At 40.2% G+C, this 20,138-nt stretch overlaps 2 protein-coding genes across 5 annotated transcripts; one reads left to right on the top strand and one right to left on the bottom strand.

Moving 5' to 3' along the window:
- The first annotated feature begins 3,923 nt into the window (after positions 1-3,923).
- On the top strand, positions 3,924-10,118 carry LOC133141020 (uncharacterized). 2 transcript variants are annotated; one of them, XM_061261374.1, is made up of 6 exons: positions 3,924-4,119; positions 4,416-4,733; positions 5,188-5,304; positions 8,832-8,875; positions 9,069-9,155; positions 9,489-10,118. In XM_061261374.1, exons 1-6 carry the CDS (start codon positions 4,083-4,085, stop codon positions 9,600-9,602), a joined length of 717 nt encoding a protein of 238 aa, XP_061117358.1. In that variant the 5' UTR covers positions 3,924-4,082; the 3' UTR covers positions 9,603-10,118. The 2 variants fall into 2 exon arrangements, 1 of the variants encoding a protein (XP_061117358.1); XR_009710044.1 differs by lacking the exon at positions 5,188-5,304.
- Positions 10,119-11,175: 1,057 nt separating this feature from the next.
- Positions 11,176-20,091, bottom strand: LOC133141208 (RNA-binding protein Musashi homolog 1-like). Of its 3 annotated transcripts, none has more exons than XM_061261663.1 (8): positions 18,772-20,091; positions 18,493-18,610; positions 17,515-17,595; positions 15,879-15,971; positions 15,198-15,260; positions 14,623-14,777; positions 14,224-14,269; positions 11,176-14,088 (listed from the first exon to the last, which is right to left on the bottom strand). In XM_061261663.1, exons 1-7 carry the CDS (start codon positions 18,883-18,885, stop codon positions 14,228-14,230), a joined length of 666 nt encoding a protein of 221 aa, XP_061117647.1. In that variant the 5' UTR covers positions 18,886-20,091; the 3' UTR covers positions 11,176-14,088; positions 14,224-14,227. The 3 variants fall into 3 exon arrangements, with proteins under 3 accessions (XP_061117647.1, XP_061117648.1, XP_061117649.1); XM_061261664.1 differs by having other exon boundaries at positions 15,915-15,971; positions 18,772-20,090; XM_061261665.1 differs by lacking the exon at positions 15,879-15,971.
- Positions 20,092-20,138: the final 47 nt, after the last annotated feature.

The following is a 20,138-nucleotide window of genomic DNA, read 5'->3' as shown; positions in this document are numbered from 1 at the left end:
CTCTCATCAAAAGATTCTCATTCCCTTTTCTGTTACCCCCCCGGTTTAAAATAGCTCTTTAGGAATGTCCATACTATAGCCAACACATCTGTGGGAACTTGCATTTGTTGACTGCATATATTCTCCTGATGTAATTGACCCAAGTGCCATCCATGACACTGCATATACCATCAGCATATATGTTATGCACACAGAACCCAGACCTGAAATAGAAGGTCTATTTTTAAAACTTATGGGACTGGGGTGGATGGCCAGAAAATAAAATGTACCATCCTGTGGAGCAGGCTAAACTGACCATACAGAAACTGAAACAAGGTAGATACTTTCCGAAAGCCCCATACAAACTGGCACAGGAACAACATTTTTAAACTGTCCCTCTACCTCATTATCAGGGTGACTATCAAAGCCTTAGATAGTTCAGAGTGGAGTGCAAAATAGCTTGAAAAAAACAAAGGAAATATAAGCTCCTGCAGGCAACAAAGGAAACCTAAATGAAAAGTTTCCGGTTTTAACTCCCAATATGAATCATAGTTATCATCACTTGCATTTGATCAGTGAAAAACAGGCCAATTGCTATGCACTCACAGTGAACCAGATATATGTTCTCTTTTATGACAGCCATGCCAAAAAGAAAACAAATTCACCCATGTATGGTTTAAGAATATATCCCTCAATCTATCTTGTAGAACTTCTAGAGCATTTTGCAGAACTTGTAAACCCCATGATGTGATGCAGATTTGAAAATTGCCTAAGGTAAATGAAAGTTCACACACATGCACACACACATGCACGCACACACACACAGTTTTATCAACTTATTATTAAAACAGGTGACATAACTGGATAATTTAAAACACATATGGAGGCCTAAATGATTAACCTCACAGCTTTAAACTGCCCCACGACTATCAAACACAGCGTACTTACCAGCACAGAGAAGACTAGGGCCACAATATTGATGGGGTATGCCGGGCAGAAACAGGTAAAGATGGTAAGCACCAGGTAATTTCGCAGAGGAGGCACCTCCTGCCCTTCACCCCCCAGCCCATGGTCTGTGCTCCCACCCAACGGGCTCTTCACGTCCGACCGCACCCCCCTTTGAGACATGGAACCAGGCACAGCCACACAAGTCCAAAAGAAATGCCGATCAGACAAGAGATCAACTGCCCTGAGAAATGAAGTCCCTGCCCCTGAATAAAGTCTGGGCTGTTGTGAGTGCAGAATGTAGGAACGGTACTGAGACAGAGTTGGGAGATGACCTAATTAGTTTTAGGGGTGAATACTATCCCCCTTCAGTAGCTACGTAAAAGAGCGAGGGAGTGCGAGTGAAACAGTGAGAGAGGGAGAGCGAGGGAGAGATGGCAAAACAGAGTGTGAGAGAGAAGTAGATACAGTGAGCAAAAGGGAGGGTAGAGCAAGAGAGTAAAGAGTGTTTTCACAATTTTATTATAATAACTGGCGATTGGCTGGAAGCGGTCACTTCCCTCATGTTTTGTTCGTTAGCCTATGTCTGTTCCTGAAAATGGCACAAATTGTCTGCAAATTGTTTTTTTTTTTTTTTTTAAACACAGGTAATATTGAGGAAAAGCCATGGAAGGAGGAGGGTATTGCAATCATTGTGTTGCAATCCATATAATTAAGGTACATGAGAAGAAACAATGGGGTGGGTGTTGTAGCCTAAATAATTAGACTCACTGTGTTCCGAATAGAACATGGGGAAGTGGCCACTTAGAAAATAAACTGGCGAGTAGATGGGCTCATTCAGGCCTACTTATTTTTTGAGAGCTAAAATATCATAGAGTTGAATGCATGCCATCTTTTATGGCTTAGAGTGGCTCCACTTTTATAAAGACCGTGTCTGGTGGTCGATACATGTCTGCTGGCAGGGTGACATCCAAGCTATTTCAAACTGACAAAGAAATGACAAAAGTAGGCTACTGAAAAAAATAACCTCCGGAGGATAATGAGGGCATTTTCTGAACATAACTAGGTACAGAATGTTACCAATATTGTGGAAGCCCAAATGAGGAGGTCAACAGCATAATGTTAAGGCTTTCGGCTTGAAGAAATGGTATCTGATCTCCAGCAACAAACTATTATTTATTGCAGTAGCTGGCTTTATGGTATGGGTAGCAGTTAGCAGTTAGTTAGTTAGTATATTTGTTGAATTAAACAATTACTTTTAGTATATTGATGTGTAGCGAATTGTTTTATTCGGAGCATCTTTGAGAGAGACCAGCAAAGGTGTAACACCAGCATATTTTCTCATTGTGACGTAATGGTTTAAATAGCTGAACATAGACAAGTATTTGAAGGTTCCAAATCTGCACTTATCGCTTTTTTTCTGGGAGGAAACCGGAGTACCCAGAGGAAACCCATGCGAACACGAGGAGAACATGCAAACTCCACACAGAGACGGGGATTCGAACCCAGGACATCCTTGTTGTGAGGTGGCAGTGCTACCCACTGCACCATCTGTGCCGCCATAATTGAATTAACCAATTAGGCAAAGAGATGACTTTAACAGAGAAGGATATGCCGTAAATGTAATGCATATTCACCTCAGACTATACGCATTCAGAAAACCATCCATCCATCCATCCATTATCTTAACCCGCTTATCCTGAACAGGGTCGCAGGGGGGCTGGAGCCTATCCCAGCATACATTGGGCGAAAGGCAGGAATACACCCTGGACACGTCGCCAGTCCATCGCAGGGCACACACACCATTCACTCACACACTCATACCTATGGGCAATTTAGACTCTCCAATCAGCCTAACCTGCATGTCTTTGGACTGTGGGAGGAAACCGGAGTACCCAGAGGAAACCCACACAGACACGGGGAGAACATGCAAACTCCACACAGAGAGGTCCCGGCCGACTGGGATTCGAACCCAGGACCTCCTTGCTGTGAGGCAGCAGTGCTACCCACTGCACCATCCGTGCCGCCCAGTATGAATATATGCAATAATAGAGGAAATCAGGAAATATTTGTACTGCACCATCCCTGCTGCATTCAGAAAACCAAATGCCCATATTTTAATAAATACCAACCCCGCGTGTTTTAGGCTTTTGAAACCACAGAAAGTCCATAGAAATAGTTTCATTATATATTGTATGGTACTACGGAGACCACTGAGGCCTGCAACCCTCCCGGACCATAATGTTTGTGGTACCCTACACCTACAGCATGTGCGTTGGTTAAACGAATTAACGAAAGTAACACCACTTACAGGCTCGCACACCTGGAATCATCATCCTCGCTTACAGTAGTTTACCTGAAAAGAGTCTAAAAGGGTTTAGAAAAATGCGGGCACCAGTAGCACTGACATTGAAGGGAAGTCTCCAGCTCATGAACTTTCATACCGTAGTCCATATAACCACGGGTTGCAGAGTAAATTGTAATTTACAGTACATATTTAGTGAGAGAGAAAGCTCATATCTTCATTTATGTAGTAAACCCTTGTATCCACTTACACAGCCGTCAAAACACGACACCGATATGAAGTGCATAAGCCTACTGTAAAATCTGAGAAACAAGGGCACGTGTAGAAACGGCAGAAACACATAAAGTATCGGACTATACCACTGATATTGACATCCATTTGTAAGGCATTGGTAAATAAGTGGTCTAAGATCCTTATCACGCCTAGTTCCTACTTTTTTAAATCGAAATATAACCTTGAGTGTGTATGAAACATAAAAAATAATACAATAATTTCATAATTTAGATCTGTTTTTCAAAAAGACAAACAAACACACGAAAAAAAAAAAACTACAACAAAAGATTAAATTGCCTACAATGGAAATGTATTATAGCCTATGCACGGGCTGAATTTGGCTACAAGTCCGCAGTAAGAGGATGCGCTGTTTTTGTGTGTTTTGGCAGAAACATGCAATCAAGGAAATGGGTAAAAGCAGGGCTACGTAGTATCTGAAACCTCACTTGCACTACTCTCCTCAAGTGCCAAGAAGGCTAGCAGTCATTGTAGCATATTTTTTGCGCTAACACATTTTATTTCGCAGTCTATGTAGAGTATGTAATACCTGCATGATCAGTAGGCTAGATATGATGAAACTATGATTCTTTACACATTTCAACTGACGTGTATTTTGGGTAAGCACAATATCCGTTATACTTGCAGTTGGCCTATACAGGATTGTGCTGCTAGAATAAACACTTGGTTTGTCCTCGTCTGTAGGAAATAAAATGTTAAATTAACAGAAATAACTAGATATTGCATTTATATAAAGTCGAAAGTTACTGATGTTGAACGTCATTGCATTGGCTATTGATTGTAGCTGGTTATGCGCTTGAATCGCTTGTTTTTTCATGCAGCATATGGTTAAACGACATCTTTATATTTTGCGGTATCATCATTATTACTGAACCTGCACGGCATTCTCTTCTAGCTCTAGGCCACTGCTGTACCAATCTCACAGTTCGACAAATACCAGAATCTGCGTACTGGAAGGAGGGCGCGAGCGTCAACTTAAGCTGCACGCTTACTTTTAACATCTCTATCCTGGAGTTTTCTGTGGAATGGTACAGAACCTCTTCAATAATTTCATATAAACGCTACAATCTGTCCGAAAGGCAGGATTTTACCGATATCCTACCTTTACATTCGATCCAACGGAATCAGAGTGGAAAGTATTTTTGTAACGTGTCCATCCTTATACCCTGCATGGAACGGGGCAGTGGAAGTGGAACTAATCTCATTGTAGAAGGTAAGAAACATTGGATGTGGCAACATTTAAAGTAGCATCAACTCTGCATTAGCATAGCCTCCTTTTCAAGTAAGTGTTTCCTTTGAGGCAGAACAATTTTTTAACTTGCGCGGTTTGAGAGAGAAAATTCTCGGACAATTAAAGTGAATCCTCTCAGTGTTAGTAAAGTTTCATAGTAGTTTATAGGCCTAGTGTCTGTACACCTTTAACTGTTAAAAATAGGGGCGGCATTGGTTCAGGCGGTAAGAGCAGTGGTCTTCTATCCCGTTCGGTGTGTTTTATTGAGCCAGACACCTAACGCCCAAATGCGCGTTGGTCTGTGAGTGTGTGTATGAATGGGTGAATGACAAGCGTCAATTGTACAGCGCTTTGGATAAAGGCGCTATATATAAATGCCTACCATTCAAATATGAAAATGCTATTTTGATTAACGGTTTCGGATGGTTGCCTCCAGTTCTTGAACCCCCTGGTACTGTAAGGGAATCCTCCTCGTCAACTGTCGTTTGGACGTCACTGTTGGCTGCCGTTTTGGCAGTGGGACTATGCTGTGTGATCTACAGCAAACGTAAAGGTAAATATATATTACATTAATTTAGCAGATGCTCGCGATGTACAAGTAGGCATATACTACATACATAGCCTACGGTTATTTGAGCAACATTCTAGCTAACGTGGACCAATAGGCGACATCATTGAACTATTAATTGTAAAGTTACTTATGCGAACCGAGAGCGACAATACAAATAATATGCCAGAAAAGAATATTCAAAATATGAAATCAACCATAGGATGATTATCGCCATGTCAGCTATTTAGCCATATCTGATTAAAAGTAGCCTACTTTAATTGTTCTACTATAATAATATTGGGGTCATTCCTTGATTTGTGTTGCAAACTACATCCGAGCAATTTCACATTCCATAAAAAAATGAAAAAACTTACTACTTAATGTCAGAATATTTATGGATTAGTTTCTATTAACCTCTTTTAAGATTAGGAAATAGAAAAAAAAAATGAAATTGTGAAATTCTGATTTATATAATAGAGCTTTTTGTGTCACCACGTCATGAAAAACAGTGTGTCTGAAGCCTTTTGCAATATGATATGCGAATTTAACCACATAAATTAAAATTATAAATGACAATTGTCTGGTCAAAATAAAAACAAACACTGAAAATACTGTTTACTGATTATCTAGATTAATTTGAATAATGATAAAAATAAAAATAAAATCTTTTATTAGAAATTGTCAGAAGATTTGACGTCTGTGGTGTTAATATCTCTTTAAAAATAAGCAGGAATAACTTCTAAACTACTTTCTGTTGGAAGTGATTGTACAAGGAAGCGGGAATTCTGACAGGTTTGACCTACAGTCCCCTCAGAAAGTATTGGAACAGCAAGGCCAATTACTTTGTTTTTGTACACTGAATACATTTGGGGTTGAGATAAAAATATGAACACGAGACAAGCGTTCAGAATTTTAGCTTTTGGTATTTACACCTATATGTCCTAAATTATTTAGAACATAGCCCCTTTGGTATCAGACCACCCAATTTTTAGGTTAGCAAAAGTATAGGAACAGATTATTTAAGTGAATTAAATAAATAACACTTAATATTTGGTAGCATATCCCTTGCTTGCAATAACTGCATCAAGCCTGCGAAACTTGTTCTTCTATGTGATGCTTTTCCAGACTTTTACTGCAGCCACTTTCAGTTATTGATTCCCTTCAATCTCCTCTTCAGGAGGTGAAATGCATGTTCAATTGTCTGGCAATTGACTTGGTCAGTCTCAAACCTTCAACCTTTTCTTCATAACAAAGTCCTTTGTTGTGTTGCTAGTGTTTTTTGGGTCATTGTCTTGCTGCATGATGAAGTTCCTCCCAATTAGTTGGATGCATTTCTCTGTAAATTAGCAGCAATGTTTTTTTAGACTTCTGAATTCATCCTGCTGCTACCATCATGAGTTATATCATCAATAAAGTTTAGTGAGCCCATCCAGAAGCAGCCATGCAAGCCCACTTTGGCCTTTCCATCACTTTGGTAGAGGTTAATCGTGGTCTTATCAGACCATAAAACTTTGTTTCAGAACCTTTGTGGCTAATCTGCGTACTTCTTTGTAATTCGTAAATACGTAATTCTGATCTCGCCTTCCGATTCTTACTACTGATGAGGGTCTGCCTCTTGTGTTACAGGCTCTATATTGCTTCTCTCTAAGTTTTCTTCGAACGGTTGGTTGAAATACCTTCACCCCTGCCCGGTGGAGATTGTTTGTGATGCCACTGACTGATGTTTCTATCATCACGGCTATTGTTGATCTGTTTGATGTCTGTTGCTCAGTACGCCAGCAGTTTCTAGACATTCTAGGTTGTTGTACAAGCTGTTCCAAATGCTTCTGCAATGGACTTCCCCTCTTTTCTAAGCTTCAAAATGGCTTGCTTTTCTCCCAAAGACAGCTCTCTGATCTTCATGTTGGTTTATCTTTTCTAACATAAATGCAGTCTTCACAGGCAAAACACAAGGCTAAAACCAAGAGTAGACATTCAGAACTATGTGTGGTTTAACCAATCAATCTATCAGGACACATCTGGGCAACAGTGAACACCTGTCAGTCACATGTTAACTTTTGCTCACCTGAAAATTGGGTGTTTTGACACAAAAGTTGTTTAACAAATCTAGATACAAATACCAGGAAATAAAAGATGAAATTCAGATCTGTCATATAGCAGTCAATATGCGGATGCAGTCAATATGCGCCTTGTTTTCTTAATAAAAATGAAAAATAACGATATTCAGTTTAACTTTTAAAGTATATTTTGATGAGCCCCTCTAAATATTTAACTTGCTACAGTGCACAAATGCTATTGATACAGTATCTGACAATTTGATTCAATTATGATTAGAAAACACCCAAGATTACCCAATATTACAAATATTTCCTGATTTCCTCTATTATTGCATATATTCACACTGGGCGGCACGGATAGTGCAGTGGGTAGCACTGCCGCCTCACAGCAAGGAGGTCCTGGATTCGAATCCCAGTCGGCCGGGGCCTCTCTGTGTGGAGTCTGCATGTTCTCCCCGTGTTTGCGTGGATTGCTTCTGGGTACTCCGGTTTCCTCCCACAGTCCAAAGACATGCAGGTTAGGCTGATTGGAGAGTCTAAATTGCCCATAGGTATGAGTGTGTGAGTGAATGGTGTGTGTGCCCTGCGATGGACTGGCGACGTGTCCAGGGTGTATTCCTGCCTTTCGCCCAATGTATGCTGGGATAGGCTCCAGCCTCCCTGCGACCCTGTTCAGGATAAGCGGGTTAAGATAATGGATGGATGGATGGATGGATGGATATTCACACTGAATAGTTTTAGATCTTTTGACAAAATGTAATATTAAGCATTTTCAGGGAAGTTGAGTAAACACCAAACACATTTTATTAAATTGTGTAATTGATTTAATTACAAAAGTTATCAAACATCCATGTCACCCCTGTGGAAAAGTAATTGCCTTCTTAAATGTAGTAACTCGTTTCACCACCTTTAGCAGCAATAACTGCAACCGAACGCTTTCTATAATTTGATATCAGTCTTTCACATCACTGTGGAGGAATTTTAACCCACTCTTCTGCTTCAATAAAGACAAATCGGTAGGTTTTTAGCATTCTCTTTTTATATTCTGCCACAGCATCTCTATTCGAGGCAAGTTAAGTTGACCACTCCAAAGCTTTAATTGTGATTCTTTTCAGTCAACTAGATGTGGACCTGCTCTTGTGTTTTGGATTATTGACAGGGTGGACAGTGACTTTCTGACAGGATGGATAGGGACTTTAAGGACAGATGCTAAATCCTTGATTTTATTATAAAAAATCTAACATATGATAAACACTTCAATTGAGAAATAACTTTAAATTTTAATTTTGCTTTCGCTTTTGTTGACTGAATAGCACAGGGTATATGGAATAATTGCTTTCATACAAAGAATGGAAACTGTAAAATGTATTCAATTTGTCATGTTCTTGGATTTTTATGACCATAAAATATGGTTCTGCTTTACATCAAATCCGAATGGTTGAAATTCATTTTATTTCATTCAATTTATTCCAGGCAATAAAAGAAACACTTCCACAGGACAGGAAACTGGTTGCCCGGTAAAGTTTTTCTGTGTTCTTTCATTAGCCTACCGAATACCATTACATTTTTTTAATGAAATGTAGGCTATTGTTTCTGTTACAAATTTCATGACGTACCAGTGAGTTAAGTTAGAATAACTCACAGCATTAACTTGTAGAAATATGAATAAATTATTGAAACAGTAAATATTAAGCAATTCATACCTTTCAGACACCAGACCTTTCTGAGGCTGTTTATGCAAAGCCCAACTTTAGGAATTTTAAGGCTTGTGATGGAAGCAACAGCACTGAAGCACAGGTGAGTTCTAATTAAAGAATTATCCTGTTTTGTTATTATTCATAAAGGTTAGAGGGTGTGGTGATATCATACTTTGGCATAGAATAATTGCAATCAATAAATAATAACAAATACCATTTTGTGAGATAGGGCAGCTTAACCCAAACCTTTCTTTAGACAATGAAAATAGAGGCTAAATAATATATAGTGCCGTTAAGTAAGTAAAACAATTATTTAATTAATAGTCTTGACAGGCTTGGTTTTAGTTTTGACTTTACATTTCTACATTTGTGTCTGAGATTATAATCTGAAGTCAATATTGATTTTCATGTGGTATTTTAAACACATTTTCAGTGCTCTATCAAGCCACAAGTTGGAAAGAGAACGCTGGATTCAGGATGCATGAGACCTGCTGTTGTGGAAAATGTTTTATACAGTACACTGAAGCTTACTGCTCCAGACCTGTAAATCAGAGTTAATAATTTGTATTGAGTCATACATTTGCTCGTAAAAATTGTTTGGCTCTTTTATTATTGTATCATTACTTCAGCTGTATGCCAAATATTATTTAATTCTCACATTTCCAAATAATGGTTTGCCAAGAGATCAAAGTTATTTTGTTGCCATCAGAAATGATTGTCCTTCAGTTGCAAAATGAAAAATAAAATTTAACATTGAAAAATAGTATATTGTTTATATACTCAGTCCAAATATAGATGTTAGTACAATGCTAAATGTCTTGATGTAATAGTCGAAAGATTTTTCCGGGGAATTGCACAAAGAATCACCAATCACAATAATGTCGCAAGAAAAAATGTTGTTGGAACTGTGTTGTGATTTTGACAGCTGAACTACCAGGTATGGATTATCCTGTATAAATCCATCCAATGGGCAATATCTTTCCCGAAACAGCATTGGTAGCATTAGATTTCATTAAATAATCATTCTTACGAGGTCATTGAAGAATTAAAAGTTAATTTTGTATGCGGTCTGCTATATTCATTTGAAACAAATTTGAATATGGTATGTTTTCACACGCATATGCACACACTCGTTCTAAATGGAGACATATGGCTTTTATTTCATGTGAACAGGGAAAGTGGTCTTCTGCGAAAGGCACAGTGCAGAACGTTCTCACAGCGGTGCGCGGCTCAGCTACGAGCCCCGGCTGCAGCGGTGAGAAACGCAGTTGAGGGTTTGTGTGGACCGAAGGTGCAGTAGACCCGTGGGAGGGTGTGAGACAGAGGGGCCGCTTTGGTTTACTGATACCCCCGCTTCAGAGACCAGAAGCTAGGTAAAAACCCACATTCGGTTTTTCCGCACTGTGCTAAGGCGCTGCATGCAGCTCATGGATGGTTTGTGTGTCCTTCCACGTTGCACTACAAAGAAGATGCACATCTCTGTATTTACCAAGAACAGGAACCCCCTACTGCAAACACAATTATTAACATAAATATGTATGCACTTCCTTGAGGACAGTGGCCTCAGATTGCATGCACCATAAGAAATCTTTCCAAACAAAGACAACTCAATGTAGTTTTTGAACAACAATGAAGTGATATACATATGTTGAGCCTTTGGAGGCATAATGACACTGTACAACCGGCATTGGAGTTCTGTGAAGTGCATTTTCTTTCTTTAGACCACACATCCCCAAATGCCCTGTAACTGCCATTACAGGCCGGCAGGTAAATAAATGTCCTTAATAGCTCACAAATAAAAAACACACTAAAGTGAAATAACAGTTAAAAAGCCCAGACACTGAACTTTGCCTCTTGGGTGGATGTTGGCATATCCACATATTGGTGGTAGACAGGAAGGAAGTAGTCATGTCAAGTAAACTTTCTTTTTTTCCAATACACAGATCACAGTCTATCTCAGTACTATATTAACCATGTACTACAGTGGGAGTATATGTGGGGGTAAATGATGGATTGTCATGAGTATGAGGGGGTTTCTCTTAAGTGTGGGCAGGTGTGGCATTCTCCCTGTCATCATAACAGTTTTGCTATTAAAACAAAGCCACAACCACAGCCATTGGTGGAATGTTTTAAAATAATTTATTAGGAATTTTAAAATGAAGTTTCCAGAGGAGAAAAAACAAAAAAACAAAAAGAGGAAGACAAAAAAAAACTTACAGTGTTGACTAAGACATCACCTCTCCTCATCAACATAGAGCCAGGTCCCTCCTCTCCACTCTCCATGGCTACTGTCACAAACACACTCCTTACCACCCCCACCCCCATCACCCACCCCACCCAAAAACAATAAAACAAAACAAAAAAATCCCACAAAAAAGTATGTTTTGAAAATGATTCAAAAACTACTCATCAGTCACAGGAATAATTTCAGCTTCATGTTAATATAATAAGTCTTAGAAATGAAAGAGTATTTTGAATGCCACAAAATTATCTTCGAATCTTATCACCATTACCATCATAATTATAAGAAGAAAATATAAAATATTGCTTTTTGTCTGTTAAATAGCTACAGTGTTTGTGTCACGCAGTAGTTTGGTTGAGTCTTAGACAGTGCAGGTGGGCATTGAAGCTTTGTGATTCTGGGAGCATGAGACAGAAGAGGCTGGCGGGTAGGAGATGTTCTAAAATGGAAGACCAGTTTGCAGCAGTGTGCTCTGAGGCAGTTTATCCCCAGTATATTTTAAGGCATTAATAAATGCAGATGTTGGTTAAGATGAGGGAAGATGCCCACAGAGGACCAAATGTTGTTTCTGCACCATTGCAATCCATGTAAAACATGCAGAACAGTTTTGAGCCAAACACAGGCTACGGATGCATTTTCCCCAAATTTCCCATGTAGCTTCTTAGCTTCTATCGAACCACATTGTACAAAAAGAGAGCTTCAATGACAGATCGAGATGGAATCAGAAACTCATATGAATGATCTACAACTCATTCGCCAAATATCCAGCCTACAGAAGCAGTCATATATGCACACACACCAAGACACACACACACATGCACGCACACACGCACGCACGCACGTACACACACACACACACACACACACACACCGCCAAATAAGATCTGAAGAGGAAGAATTCAGCCAGAATAGAACCTTGACCAAACATTCTCCATAATCCCTTGCTTTTGGAAAATGTGTCCTTCATTTTTAAAGTCAGAGACAGTTCATTGGAACTGCATTTAAAAAGCAACTATTTTAAAAAAGAAGACTTCGCATAATGATGCCACAAAGAGTTTTTTTTTTCTTCTTTTTGCAAGACTCAAATAGAATATTTAGACCCCTCCCATCAAATACACCCACATTCCTCACCTAATCCTTCAGGCCCAATTGCATGAAGCACCTTAAGTTCATTGTTTTTCCCCCAGAAATGGGGGAGGGGGGGTATTGTGGTCAGAAATATCCCCACTGTACTCTGGTGATATAGGTTTACACGCTGAAGCACAACCTTATAGCCTCTTGACATTTACAGTAGTGTATTTCCAGTTTATTCCACCCTATAAGAACCATTAACTGCAGAATGCCAGTTCCAGATTTCACTAACCCCATTCCCTCAATACAGTAGTGGCGACCTTCCCGTGCCATCGAGAGAAATGTGTTTAAGGGTGTTTAAAATCACTGGTTTAATTTCTAATGTGCAAACTAGTATAAAAAGCAGCCAGAGACTGCTGGGGGAAATCACTTGTCCCCTACAAGAATGCTGTATAAAGCAGCTTAACACCACATAAGTCCTCATTAAGGAGAAAAATATTCAACAGCAGGGAATAAATCACATCTCCCACTGTAGAGAGAGTCACATCAGATTTTACCGGCAGAAGATCCTTGGTTCATACAATTTGTATCGATTACACAAAATAAGTAAGGGCTCTTTAAAGAGCTCTGTGTCATTCCAAGAGAATGAGTACACCCTTTGTTTCTGGACTGATGGTTGTGAAGAAGAACCTACGGGCGATAAAATCTGGAGTGATGCCATCTTTTTTCCTTCACCCGGTGACACTGATATTTAACACTTCAGGTATTCAACACTCAAGGTGATTTATCCAACTTTACAATCATTTTCCAGGAAATATAAATGTCCCTGCCCCCAAAATTGCCCCGTCCCTATTACAGCAAAAAAAAAAAAACCCAAAAGACTGAACTATATTTACAATATATTACAGGAAGAAACAAAACATTGTTTAAAACCAATTATGGAAAATAGGTTCTTGATTATGATTATTACTATTATTATTAATATTACAAATGTTCTTTTTTGTTTCAAAACTACCAAAATATACATCTTTCCTTTTGCATGTCTTTTTTGTAAAAAAATGTTCAATTAGAATTATTCTGTTTTCTTAAAATTACTTAAGAACCGAACACTGAGACACAAACATCCATGCACACAAACCAATCATTGCTTCCGTCCATGTACCATCATTTATGACTAGAGAAACATGTTATTCTTTTCTCAAACTATTTTCTTGCTCGCTCTCTCCCTCCCTCTGTAACACCATGACAATGGTTTTAATTTCTGACAAAAAGTATAATCCAAAGCAACAAAGACGACAAACAAAAAAATTAAATAAAATTAAAATTCCTCAAGAACAGTCAAGTAAATAAAACAAAACATAAGGAGCTAATGATCCTCCGAATGATTTCTACACTCAAACCTTTTTTTTATTTTTTTTTACATTTTTGTCTGCCTGAAAGAAGCTCTTCAACTGTAGGAAACTCCAGACAAACGTCCTAAAAAAACTACTTTTAGAGGCCTACATGAAGGTATGAGGGAATGAGGGAAGACAGGAAGTGATGTTAGTACAGGAAACAGGAAATTAAAAGATCTTCTGTGGGCTTCTGGTGGAATCAAGAGAAGCCAGGGTCAAGAGCTGCAGCAGCCAATGGGGCTTGACAAACAGCAACATTCAGCATAAAAAGAGATCTGATTGGCTCAAAGTACAGTTGACCCCCTCCCATCTTCTGGTCTCACAGCCTTTGAGAAATACAGAGAAGACATTAGTATGGTAATTGACATTATTCTGACAAGAAAACCACAGTAGTTAACCGTCAAATTAAAAATGACAAAAGTAACAACAGTTGAGCAATAAATGTAAAAACTGCTATTCACCTTCTCAGTGGTAGCCATTGGTGAAGGCTGTGGCAATCAGAGGTCCCTGAGAAGAGAAAAGAGATTAGATGTAGATAACAGGGTATGTATTCCATACATCTCAGAGTATATAACTACTCAGTCCCTGAAGAGAAATGGGATGTCTGCCAAAATGCGGTGAATAACAAGGTATGAACTGAAATATGCATGAACTGAACAAATATTTCTACAATGTTCTATGAACTGCAATAAGCTGATGTCCTTGTTACCTGAATGGGCATTTTTAATTAAACAACCGATACAGAGCTCTTTGAATCAGTGTCAATAAGTCCCATTGTGTTAGTTTAGGCAGTATGTATAGCATACTGTATGTGTCATTCTGTGAGTAGACTAATGAGGGAATGCCAGCCGGTTTCATACCCCGAGACTGTGACCAAATCCAGTACTGGGGGCAGGACTTGCAGCACTGATGTAACTACTGACTCCAGAGTCCTGATTCGCTGCGCCATACAGGTCTGCCATTGGCCCAGGGCTGCTAGTACCAAGAAACCCAGCTGAGCGGGAAGGGGTGGAACCTGGACAAAATAAGAACATGAACTTAACAAATGCAAAGACACAGAAATTTTTTTTCAAACTGTTATTTCAAATATGGTTCTACATTTTCATTTAAATTATGACAACGTTTCATCACAGAGGATGGAAAAAACTGAATACGAAATTGACATTGCATTTACATTTTAATATTGTCAGATAAAGTGCGTACATTAACTTGAAAATGAAAATGCAAAGCGGGCTAATAGGAGTAGGCATTTTGGCGTGGATATGCTTCCATAAAAAGATTCTAAGAATCACAGGCAGATGCAATGTGTGTATCTGTGTGTGTGTGTCTTAAAGGAACAAAATTATATTAGGCATTGTACTATCATTTCTGAAATGGAGTAATAGCACAAAATCACAGAGTAATAATTTAGAGGAGCATCGCTCCCTGATTGTACCTCGAACAACCGCTGCTGCTGCTGCCGCGGCTGCCATTGGTCCGTAGGCCGTCAGAGGAATGGCTGTGGGGCACAAGGAAGAAGGGAGAAATACAACATTTATTTCGGTTTCATGCAGAAAACATAAATGTGCATTACAATATGTAGTTAAATTGATGTGTTTATGAATGGCAATACACATATATTATCTTTGAATGTTGCAGGTCTGTGTTGTAGGGCACTAAAAGGCAATGTACTGATCATTGTTTTTAAAACTGAAGTACAATCATTAGGGATTCTTTAGTAGCTTGTGTTCCCCCCTGCTTCAATTCATGCATGTCAAATGTAAATGTTGCATTATGATTCATCTCATTAGGTGGATGGGTTAATGGCCTGTTAATGACACATGCTTTGAGGCACGCCACCATTTTAGCTCCCTCCAAGACAAATAATCAGTAAGTCATATTCATATTCAGCCAAATTATATGTACAGGAAACTGAGATCAGTCATGGCAACATGTTACTCAGTGTTGTTGAGAGACACTGTTGAGTGACTTTGAGCTGCAGCTTTATTTCTGTGTAACTTCTAAAGTGAAGGCTTGGAACTTGACTGTGTCCTGTGAAAGGGTGCTGACATCATCACTGTGAGACGACAGTGTGCGCAGAGGTGATGCTGTGCGACTGTGAGTCAGACACACTGACCGCATGCTGCTTGTAAACCCCAGTTGAGGGACCGACCTGTGATCTCAGGGGGGTGGGGTGATGTCAGAAGGGGGGTCCTCTCTAAATGGAATTCTAGAACAGAAATACCAGAGAGCGCTTTTAAACACACACACACGCCCGTGCGCACACACATGCTCCACAGCTCAGGGTAACACACTCGCCAGGAGAGTGGGAGATGAAACAGGAGGAAGGGAGAGGAGGGAATAGTTTCAGGAATGAATTGGGGGCAGAGGGGGCAATATATTGACAGTGGGAAGATTGGGGTGCCACAGAGAGTCGGGAAAGTCGGGAGAAAGAATGAGCAAAGGTCATGAAAGCAGAGGGAGAGTGTAACAAGGCAGGGTTAGAACCTTCAATTAGAGATATAAGGCAAGCAACAGCACAGTTTGAGGAAAACGTAAGTTGTATACAGGGAGAGCTTGTGGTAGAGCTTCAGAGCAGGCCAGCACAGGCGGTGGGCATCGAGTGAGAACTGACAGGCAGGGTAATTCCCTCCCCCCACACTGTCACTGCACTGCCTCTTGAAACGTCCTCCACCCCGTAAACCGCCACACACAGAGCACAGGGCATAGGGACACAATTCCACTCCCTGAAATTTACAAGCAGCCAATGACATAGACAAAGCTGTGTGGGTCTGCGCATGTGTGCGACTTGTCATTGGATCATATAATCACACTGACAATGTGCTCCATTCCAGTGTATAGAAATATACACATTTTGATAATTGAAGCAATTCTATGTACTAATTTTATACAACTTACTAAAATAGACTCCATTTTAAAGCGTTTAACTAAATATGATTTAAAACATAAAAATCTTTTTAAAACACTTAAAAATAAAAATGTAATACAAAAGTGTAAATGTAATTTGACAAGATCAAATCAGGTGAGCAAAAGTGCAGTTATGCCCATACTGCCAAGTAGTTAGATCTACACTCACTGAGCACATGATTTATTTAAAAATTCAACTTCGAGCCTATCCACTTAGAGGTTTGACGTGTTGTATGTTCAGAGATGCTCTTCTGCATACCACTGTTGTAATGCATGGTTATTTGCGTTACAATCACCTTCCTGTCAGCTTTGACCAGTCTGGCTCTTCTCCACTGACCTCTCTAATTAACAAGGAGTTTTGTTTCTTGCACCATTCTCTGCAAGCTCTAGAGACTGTTGTGCATTTCAGCAGTTTCTGATACTCAAACCACCCTGTCTGGCACCAATAATCATTCCATGGGCAAAGTCCCTTAGATCACATTTCTTCCCCATTCTGAAATTTGGTCTGAAAAACAGCAGAACCTCTTTACCATGTGAGCATGCTTTTATGCATTTAGTTGCTGCCACATGAGTGTCTGATTAAATATTTGCATTAACAAGCTGGTGTAAAGCTCGACCTAATAAAAGTGCTCACTGAATGTACTCTCAGTGTAGTAGAAAATGGTAAAACCATGTTAACCAGTCTGTTAAATCCGTGCAGTTCCTAACGATCAAATGGTAATATATACAGTACACCAACTGCATAACAGAAATCTTCTGTCTAGTGGACAAGCATCTCAGCCAATCATTGGGGACTGGCTCGTCAGTTGATGTGCTAAACATGGCTGGCAGAGAGGTTGGCTTACCAGGGAACTGGTAGGTGTATCCAGGGGTGATGCCAGTATAACCTCGACTGGCATAGGTGGCAGCCTGGAATCCTGGATAACCTGTGTGAAAGCAGACCAGTGGATTTAGGACATCACCTTCCAATAAAATAAAAATAATAAATAACTTGCATAATGTTCATAATATTGACTTTTATACCCCTCAACGAGACTACAAAATTATGATGGTGAAATTCATACACATTGGGGTGTGTAGGGTCAATTAAACTGGATTTTCATAGCTAGCACATGAAGGACCTCAAATACCTTTTTAGTTACAGACTATAGTCAGCACCATTGCTTAACAGGCAAATGTGATCACCAAAAGTCAATCTGCACCAAAATTCTCACAATGTATTATGAATTAGCTTAGTTGAGAGGGAGAGATTTATTTGGCAAATTGCATCTGAGAGATGATTAGATGGCCAGATTTGGTATTTTGCCAGGCTACCAAGAGACACCCGACTCTTAGCAATGTCCATAATGACCAAAGCAACTCTGAAAGAAGCTCCCACTGTGCAGTTTCCACATTACTACACCAGAGCATTGGCTTTCTGTTTGGTCCAGAGGGAAGACTACTCCCAGACTGAGTCACAGTCTAATTACGGCAGTAAGCTAGGAGGCAGGTGATGGTTAGGGGGCGGTGGTACATTACATATATCACTGGATTGTGCAAACAAATCAAGGATTCTTAGAAACCATTTTGAGATGTGGCTGAATTCAGATGTGTACTGTGACCCGACAGGCTGGTGCAGTTCCAGGATTGCACGGTAGATGGAGATATAGTTCCACAGTCACTACCGCTTTCCAGTAGGCACTCACACAGAATCACAGCCTGGGAGACGATAGGAGTAGTCCTGTTACTTGTTTGGAGAAGCAAATCCTTGCTACACTGAGAGTGGATGTGGGTAGGGGTTGTGAGTTTGTATGTGGGCTGAGCCAATGCCCTTTTCAGCTCACCTAGCATGCCGATCCCTAACATAAAGGCATCCATGCCGTAAGGCATCACTCTGGAGCGCCCCCTAGCTGAACCTGTTGGGGACATCACTTCTTTTGGCTGGGCCTTCTTGCACTCCACCTTAAGAGAACAGTGAGACTTTTTACGCATTTACACAAGCACACACATACACACACCAAACCATGACACAAAGGGGCAGACACCCAATATGAAATGTAAACATTGTGGGAAACAAAGGGCCCCAAACACAGGGGATCTGGAGCACCGACGGCCTCAATTACCATTTTATTGTTGATCTCATGGAAATGGATCTCACACACCTTCTCCACCACATCCTCATTCTCAAAGGTGACAAAGCCGAACCCTGGAGCACAGAAACACATTTTGAGACACATTATAGCACAAGAACATTGATGGGACTGCTAGCGGGGGCAGCCCTGTCAGGGTGCAGGGTATTGTGCCTCCCGGGTTCGAGAACTCATTGTGAAATTGCGATGGCGCGCAAGTTTCCATGCCACCAACCTTGCTCAGCGTGAAGCACACTGCACACGGCTCTGTACAACAAAGTACAGGTGTGGGAGTTTCACGTCACACACAGAGAAAAAAATGATGAAATCAGGGATTAAATTAAATTCCTCCATGCATTCTGAAATGGTTCTACCCACACCCAGTTTGAACTCTTCCAGCAGATTAAAGCTGGGTTTGACAAAAAATTATATAATCAAAACCAGACTGAGAAGGACGGCATACATGTTTACCCAGCCTCGGAAGCACTTAAGCTGTGGCTCAAGTTGGGTGTAATGTTCTTGCATCCACGTGTCATTCCATCTTTAAAATCCATTGCCATCATTTTATGCTATAAATTATTGATATATATATATATATATATATATTTAAAAAATCAATCTGTCACTAAAGTAGGCCAATTTCAACAGAAGGATGGGCCAAATAAATTCATGATGGAGTAGGTCAAGCAAAGCAATCCCAGGATACCCAAAGAATACAAAGAAAACTTACAAATCAACCTGAAAAGACATCATTAAAAAAAGACCGTTCATGAGGAATGAAGCACCACATGCTTTATTTTTAACGGTGCAGTAGTTTATATAAATACTACAGTTGCAGGAAAAGTGATTTTGTTCCTCCCTGTTCCCTTTCTTCACACGCATTCTCTCGCAACTCCATTGTCACTCTTTCCAGCGTGATTAATGGAGTAATTCGCTGTCCCACTAACCTTTACCACCCTCTCCACTCCTCCCTGTTCCTCTGACCTTCACATCAGTCCTCCATTTTTCTGTCCTTTCCCTTCCCTCCAACCTCACACCGCCCTCAGTCCGTCTTTACCTCATCTTTATCTAACCATTCATCCACCATTTAGCTCATGTCCATCTCTCGTCCTCACATGTTCTCACAGTTGCTTTGCCATCTTGTTCTGTCCCTTCACCTGTTCTTCTCCCCCAGTACTCTCTTCTCCCTCCCTCGGCTAAATCTGCACGGCCTCTGAGATTTAGCCAAGCTGGCTTGCCGTCATAATCGATCAGTTTGGGGTGGGGGGTGGGGGGTGTGCTTAAGGAGGGTTTATCCTGAGCCCTGATTAACGAGCTGACTAATTAGCACAGTCGTGTTCCGTTCCCTCACCTCGGTAGGC

The sequence above is a fragment of the Conger conger genome, chromosome 11 (assembly GCF_963514075.1).
Source record: "Conger conger chromosome 11, fConCon1.1, whole genome shotgun sequence".
NCBI lineage: Eukaryota > Metazoa > Chordata > Actinopteri > Anguilliformes > Congridae > Conger > Conger conger.
Note: the sequence above shows the minus strand (reverse complement) of the source record. Positions and strands in the feature narration are given on the sequence as shown.

Bases quoted from the DNA above. Each gene is read 5' to 3' on its own strand.
- LOC133141208 (XM_061261663.1), bottom strand. From the start codon at position 18,885: ATGTGTCTCAAAATGTGTTTCTGTGCTCCAGGGTTCGGCTTTGTCACC. The intron at 15,972-17,514 runs GTAAGCCAACCT...TTTCTGTTCTAG, and splicing joins ATACACCTACCAGTTCCCTG to AATTCCATTTAGAGAGGACC. The intron at 14,778-15,197 runs GTACAATCAGGG...TATTTTGTCCAG, and splicing joins AGCAGCAGCGGTTGTTCGAG to GTTCCACCCCTTCCCGCTCA.
- LOC133141020 (XM_061261374.1), top strand. From the start codon at position 4,083: ATGATTCTTTACACATTTCAACTGACGTGTATTTTGG. The intron at 4,120-4,415 runs GTAAGCACAATA...ATTCTCTTCTAG, and splicing joins TCAACTGACGTGTATTTTGG to CTCTAGGCCACTGCTGTACC. The intron at 9,156-9,488 runs GTGAGTTCTAAT...ACACATTTTCAG, and splicing joins GCAACAGCACTGAAGCACAG to TGCTCTATCAAGCCACAAGT.